The following is a 7,500-nucleotide window of genomic DNA, read 5'->3' as shown; positions in this document are numbered from 1 at the left end:
CTTAATCACTCCTATATGGTTCATGGGTTTCACGTTAAACTTGAATGCATGTTACTTTAAGGTCTATTTGGGGGGTTTGGTTTTAGACATGCTGCATGTGAGTGTTAGACCAGGATCTTAGACTGGCATTCGGCTTATGTTATAATAACCTATCCTTATAGGTTGTCTTTTATTGTGTCATGTGAAAGGACTAAGACATTTGGATGGATATGTAACGTTAAATGCGAGAATTCATTCTAGAAGAGATGAATCTGACTCAGGAGAATAACATGGCCTATACTGTAAGTGTGCTTTAAGTGAGAGGGGAGATAAGAAGAGGTTTGGCTGCGAATATCTACAGAAATGCATTTTCACTTTCAAGATAATCCATAAATTCATATTTCCAATTACTTGGCTATTCATGCGGGCCAGAGTGAACTATTGTCTGAGCCCAGCCCTTATTCCATCTTAAAGGAGTAGTTCACCCAAAAAATTGCTTATTTTTTTAACAATTACACACCACATGAAGCCTTGAATTCATGGAGATTCTTTTGTTTTTGTCACATTCCTGAGACAATAATTTGATGACCGGGTCACCGGTCAATAGGAGACTCCGCCGGTCATCAAATTATTGGCTCAGGAATGTGACTAAAACAAAAGAATCTCCATGAATTATTTAAGGGTACCTGCCATGCCAATGGCAAGCACTTATTGTAATCCGCCATACTTCATGTTTATTTATTCTTCCCGCACATTTCGTCCCATAAATGACGCCCGCATGGTTGACACAACCCCTGCAATATATAGGCCACAATTGAGTTACTCAATTTCTTGCCGTTACGCCTTACCATGGCAACGTAATACGCAAGAAACAACACCAAAAAGAGCCATTGACTTTCAATGGGCCCAAACAGAAAAGTAAGGTCCGGGGACCCCTAGGGGTCCTTGAGGTCTTCAGGGGGCCCCAGTTAAATAATTGGTGACTCTGACAGTGGATGTTCCTAACAGGGACTTATTTGTCCCAGTGGTTATCGAAGTGCGGTCCAGGGGACCCCTAGAGGGTCATTGAGGGGTTTGGACTTAGACCACCAATAGGGACGGCCTGTAATTGCTGAAGCCCCGACCCCTCTGTCTTCCTATTGGTTGGGCTTTAAACAGCCATAACTTCAGTTCCCAGCATGCTACAGGTGGCAAACTTGGTGGGCAGTCCCACAGTCCCCCCCCCCCCCCCGTTTATGGGTACAAGGAATCCATTGGTAAAGACCAGAAGTCAATCCCACTACCGGAAGTGGGTCAAATTGCAATTTCCCCCCCACCATAATAATGTATTTGACCCTATACTTCCCGAACACAAGGTTGCACAGACTTAGCTAGCTGCAGGCACACTTAAAGATTCTAAGACATTTTGTTTCTAGTATATACCGACTGTGTCGTCACCTTCCATCTCCATATCGGACATTTTCTCCCCCGGCCAGTGAGGCAACATAAAGCCAAGCTCACAAACGTCAGTCAGACAGACATTTAGGCCATGGGGAAGGAGGGGGAGGCTTGTTCATTATATAGCTATCCTAATTCAGCCGTAAACCATCTTATACAGCAGGGGTCTTCAACAGGGGGTCCGGGACCCCTAGGGGGTCTTCAGAGTTACTACAGGGGGTCCGTCAAATCTTTATGTGATATGATTTGTCTTTTTACCATAACCACTCGAAACCAGGCTAGCATCCCTTTTCTGAGGAGAACCTTTGCCAAAAATAGCCGATCTACAAGCCCACAACGCCTCGCAGCGCGAAGCGTTGTGGGCTTGTAGATCGGCTATTTTTGGCAAAGAGGTATAGGTGTAGAGGGAAAAAAGAGCAGACCCCGTAAACAAAAAAATATAATTTACTTGAGTACCTGCCCCTCAAAATGTCTGTGCACGCCACTGAGTTCCAGCAGCGCAGGTCCCATTCATTCTAACAGGTGTGACGGCGCTGGAACAATAAAACTATCCTCTATCCCAGGCGGCGCAGCGGATATAATATATAGCAGATAAAATGTGTGAGAAAACATCGTGTGGTTAGAACAGAGACACACAGAGGAAACAGAGGAACACCAACAGCCCGCATCCGAAAATAGTGCCTCTGCTGCCTGTCAGAAAGTAGGTCGGTGTAGAAACCCAGAGCAACGAAACGTTATGTTTCCATTTCCATGCTTTGTCTGTCTGTGTGTTTCTTTGTTGTTTGAGGACTGTGTCTCACATCCTCCCCTTAAGTCAAGAGAGCGTTTTTACGCACAGGTGGAGAGAGAGAGCCCCGTGTAGGACAGCCTCTCTCTCTCTCTCTCTCTCTCTCTCTCTGTGCTCCTCCTGATGATGATGATGATGATGATGATGATGATGATGATGTAGAGGAGGAGGGACGGTAAGGAGCATCTTCTCTGCTAACAGGTGTTTCGTCCACACGGCTCTGTGGGTCTCTGTATCATCTCAGCGCTGAGGAGGAGGAGAAGATACAGAGAAGGAGAGATCGAGGCGGAGGAGATTTTTTTTGTATTCTCCCTCCGACGATCCGATCATCGTCAAAGGCTCCTCGACGCGGGACGGGGGGACCGGAGGAGGAGAGGAAGAGGAGAAGAAGAAGAAGAGACCACCAAGCCCCCCCCCCCCCCACATTCATTCAATAGGCTACTGTTTTTATTAGCTTTATTTGAACGGAGGGGAGAGAGAGAGCGAGAGAGAGAGAGAGAGAGAGAGCGAGAGAGCAGGAGAGCGAGAGAGAGCGAGAGAGAGAGAGAGAGAGAGAGAGAGAGAGAGAGAGAGAGAGAGAGAGAGAGAGAGAGAGAGAGGGGGAGAGAGACATGGCCACCAAACGGACGGTGCTGGACGGACCCAAGCATCGCAGCAGGACTCAGAGCCCGGCGGTGGTTCTGGACTCTGAGATGTTCAGTGAGTTCCAGGACTGGTGTCTCCGGACCTACGGGGACTCCGGTAAGACAAAGACCGTTACCCGGAGGAAATACAACAAGATCATGACCACCCTGTTGCAGAGCGACGACACGGCGGACGGCGGGGGGGTCTACGTGATGGACAGGCTGGACAGCAGCCACATCAACGCCAAGTTCAAGTTCTGGGTGAAGAGCAAAGGCTTCCAGGTGGGAGAGCACCACGGCAAGAAGGGACGAGAAGGCAAGCCCGTTCTCTACGTCCCGGTCAAGACAACGGTAAAGTGTACAGTGTGTGTGTGTGTGTGTGTGTGTGTGTGTGTGTGTGTGTGTGTGTGTGTGTGTGTGTGTGTGTGTGTGTGTGTGTGTGTGCATGTGCGGGCATGTGCGCTTGCGTGCGGGTGTGCATGCGTGCGTGCGTGCGTGCGTGTGTGAGAGAGGGAGAGAGAGAGCAAGAAAGAAAGGAAAGAGAGAGAGACAGAGAGAGATATAGACACAGAGAGAAAAAGAGAGAGAGAGAGAGAGAGAGAGAGAGAGAGAGAGAAAGAGAGAGAGAGTGAGAGAGTGAGAGTCTGTGTGTGTGTGTGTGTGTGTGTGTGTGTGTGTGTGTGTGTGTGTGTGTGTGTGTGTGTGTGTGTGTGTGTGTGTGTGTGTATGTGCGCGCACGCACACAGGACATGTCCCGTTACCGCCTGTTAAGTTGCCATTATGTCAGGCTAACACACATTGACCTGTCAGATGATGATACATTACAACCATCAGGGTTATTTTTCTCACCCGTTAAATAGAAGAAATAACCAATAAAGCAGAATGTTTGGTCCAGTTTGTTTGTTCCTCCGCTGTAGAGCACAGCATCCCGACTCTGGGCTGTTGCTGCCATAGCAACGCTGGTGCCGAGAGAGAGAGAGGCAATTATCCTAACGGTAGGACTAGGACAGGCTGGGAGCAGAGCTTCTCACACGGTTTCATGTCAACGACCCCCCGAACCCAAATTGATATGTATTTGGCCGGGGGCCCTCATTTGAGAAGCTTTTGTGCCAGTAGGGACCCCCATAAGAGAAGATTGCCCAACGTTTGTTTTTGTGTAAAAAAAAAGGGAAAAAAAGAAAAGTTAACATGGTGCATCATGACACGAGCTTGTAGAGGATAGGGTTAAAGTGTTTCAACTGGGCCTCATTTTCCTCGAGATGCCCACCCCCCCCCCCCCCCCCCCACCCCCCGGACCGTCCCTCAAGACCCCTTGGGGGTCCCAGGACCCCACTTTGGTAGCTAGGCTATAGTGTCATAGAGCATCTCACCAAAGGCCTGTCTGTGACCACAGTGGATCCATTCAACATACAGTGGATCCATTCAACATTTACTTTAAACTGTAGTCGAACCTATGTCATACTCTGTGTGTGTGTGTGTGTGTGTGTGCATCCATGCGTGCGTGCATGTCTGCGTGCGTGTGTGCGTACGTTCGTGCGTGCGCTTGGATGCCAGTGGTATTCCAGCCAGAACCTGCACTGCTGGGTATATTATACAGTATGGGTGATACGTAAGCTTTGGTGAGTGTTCACCGATCAAGACGCTATTTTGGAGAAGCTTATAGAAGCTGTCAGATTCATCTGTAAAACGCATTCATTCATCCGAGCGATGCTCTGGTTATATCCCAGACTGGGAAGGGCTGTAATGTATATGTATGCACAATGACTCCACTGTTAGGTGTGCCGATTCTCTATTGAAATGACAGAGGGTCCTACATGATGATCAAGAGAATACACGTGGAGACATAGTTTGGATTAGTTGTGTGTCAGTCCAGAGATCTACTTTGCCCTCTTGACCAGAAGTGCCCTTTTTTCCAGTTTACAGCAGGGGTCTTCAACAGGGGGTCCGGGACCCCGAGGGGGTCCTCAGAGTTACTACAGGGGGTCCGCCAAATCTTTGTGTGATATGATTTGTGTGATATGACAAAAAAAGCAGATCTACAAGCCCACAACGCCTCGCGCTGCGAGGCGTTGTGGGCTTGTAGATCGGCTATTTTTGGCAAAGAGGTATAGGTGTAGAGGGAAAAAAGTGCAGACCAAGTAAACAAAAAATTATAATTTACTTGAGCACCTGCCCCTCAAAATGTCTGTGCATGCCACTGTTTGGATCCGTTGTGTGTCAGTCAGTCCAGAGATCTAGTTTGGATCTGTTGTGTGACAGTCAGTCCAGAGATCTAGTTTGGATCTGTTGTGTGTCAGTCAGTCCAGAGATCTAGTTTGGATCTGTTGTGTGTCAGTCAGTCCAGTCGGAGCTCTGATGTTCCTCTCATTGTCCTGGACAGGATGCGCTGCAAGTGGTTCACGTGCACCCGTTGCTCATGGCAACACCTGGGCAGCCTAATAGTCTACTCTGTGTGTGTGTGTGTGTGTGTGTGTGTGTGTGTGTGTGTGTGTGCTGTGTGTGTGTGTGTGTGTGTGTGTGTGTGAGAGAGAGAGATGACAACTCCATTAGCCTCTACACTTACGTCTGTCTTTTCAACACAAAACACGTTAAACAATGACACGTCTTGGTTATATTTTGGGGTGAGTGCTGTGAGTGCTGTGGTGACCATGCACAATGAAAGGTCTCTCCGTCGGTCGGAAAACAAAAGGTTCCGCTGAAGGAGCGGTGGCTGGCGACACGTGCCCCGGGTTAGAGCACACTGGATGTCACGCCAAGACCTTTTATAGTGGAGTAGTGTGGACCAAAGGTTGCCCTACGCCTACTAGCAGTAAGTTAATTAAAATCTATCTTCATTTAGGGGTAATGACAGCGACTCTTAGAGCTGGATGGAACGGATTGCCAAAGAAATGCACCCATGATATGTAGAGTGGTTTAATCAGTGTCTCTCCATGATATGCGTCCCAGCCCAGCCCAGGATGTGTGTGTGTGTGTGTGTGTGTGTGTGTGTGTGTGCGCGCGCAACAGTGCGTGTCTGTCTGTGTGCGCGTGCCCGTATCTCAGCGTGGTGTTTGGGCTCACTGACTCTGACTCAGGACCAAGCTCCATTTAACCAACCCCCACCTAGCATGGGACCAGTGGCGTGCACAGACATTTTGAGGGGCAGGTGCTCAAGTAAATTATAATTTTTTGTTTACTTGGTCTGCTCTTTTTTTCCTCTACACCTATACCTCTTTACCACGCGAGGCGTTGTGGGCTTGTAGATCTGCTATTTTTGGCTAAAGTTGTCCTCAGAAAAGGGATGCTAGGTTTCGAGTGGTTATGGTAAAAAGAAAAATCATATCACGTAAAGATTTGGCGGACCCCCTGTAGTAACTCTGAGGACCCCCTAGGGGTCCCGGACCCCCTGTTGAAGACCCCTGCTGTAAACTGAACAAAAAGTGCCCTTTTTTTCAAAAGGGCACTTCTGGTCAAGAGGGCAAAGGGCAGGTGCTCTAGCACCACCTAGAGTCTATCTGTGCACGTCCCTGAGCATGGGACAGAACAGAAACTAGTCATGTTATAACAAGGATGGATATTTATTGGTACAGATTAGTAGTTTATTACAGTGATTCTAAACCAAATGTGTTATCTTTAGGACCCTGTGATCTACATTGTAAAACCCTCAGTGTTAATTTAAGGGTAGGGTAAGTGATATCTTTTGGTTAAAGCCTAAAGTTTTGTGTTATAAGGTTAAAGTGCTATATTGTGATATCATTGAGTGTTTGTTCAGTAACAGGGGTTCTCATGTCCCTCTTCAGGTGGGTTGCAAAAGTTCAGCCAATCATGAGAGAGTACCCATTTATCAGCTTAAATGGCATAGTGTTCCAGTTCAGCAGTTACAGTAGCTGTCTGCACAGTTCTTTGTGTTTAATCTGCATCCTGTCTGAGTTCTCTATCCTGATTAGATACAATTAGTATCCTGACCTGAAAATGCATTTTCTGTTTGATGAAGAGCTGGAGAGACACGGAGACCCCTGTTACTGAACAAACACTCTATAGCAATGATTACTATCACAATATAGAGCTATTTAACACTGTTACTGAACAAACACTCTATATTAATGATTACTATCACAATATAGAGCTATTTAACACTGTTACTGAACAAACACTCTATATTAATGATTACTATCACAATATAGAGCTATTTAACACTGTTACTGAACAAACACTCTATAGCAATGATTACTATCACAATATAGAGCTATTTAACACTGTTACTGAACAAACACTCTATAGCAATGTTTACTATCACAATATAGAGCTATTTAACACTGTTACTGGACAAACACTCTATAGCAATGATTGCTATCACAATATAGAGCTATTGATAATATACAACCACGGGTCAATTTGTTCACTCTCAGAGTGAACATTTGGACACCCTGCCGGTGGTCCATGGACCCGCCATTGAGAACCATTGGTTTATTATTTAATAGGAAATCCTCAGTCCCTCCACAGGTGTTTTAGTGGTGTGTGGGTGCAGGTTTTACATTGAAGACTCACAGGCTACTGGTCCAAAAGGTCATCTAATCTCCAGGCTATATTATATTTCAGGACAGGTGCTGCTTGTCTCTGCAGGTGCAGATGGCGTCTGCAATGTGCTGTTGGTCACATGTTGACTGTGTCTTTATCAACAGGAGTTTTCATTGG

General features: G+C 46.8%; 1 protein-coding gene across 1 annotated transcript in view; it reads left to right on the top strand.

Moving 5' to 3' along the window:
• Positions 1-2,789: 2,789 nt before the first annotated feature.
• nol4la (nucleolar protein 4-like a) overlaps positions 2,790-7,500 on the top strand; it is a 57,504-nt gene continuing 52,793 nt past the window's right edge. Inside the window, exon 1 of the mRNA XM_084068481.1 lies at positions 2,790-3,177. Coding sequence (XP_083924607.1) covers positions 2,815-3,177 — 363 coding nt within the window. The 5' untranslated portion in view covers positions 2,790-2,814. The remainder of the gene's footprint in view (positions 3,178-7,500) is intronic.

This window comes from Gymnoscopelus microlampas (assembly GCF_963454915.1).
Source record: "Gymnoscopelus microlampas genome assembly, chromosome: 10".
Taxonomy (NCBI): domain Eukaryota; kingdom Metazoa; phylum Chordata; class Actinopteri; order Myctophiformes; family Myctophidae; genus Gymnoscopelus; species Gymnoscopelus microlampas.
This window is presented reverse-complemented; position numbering and strand designations above follow the sequence as displayed.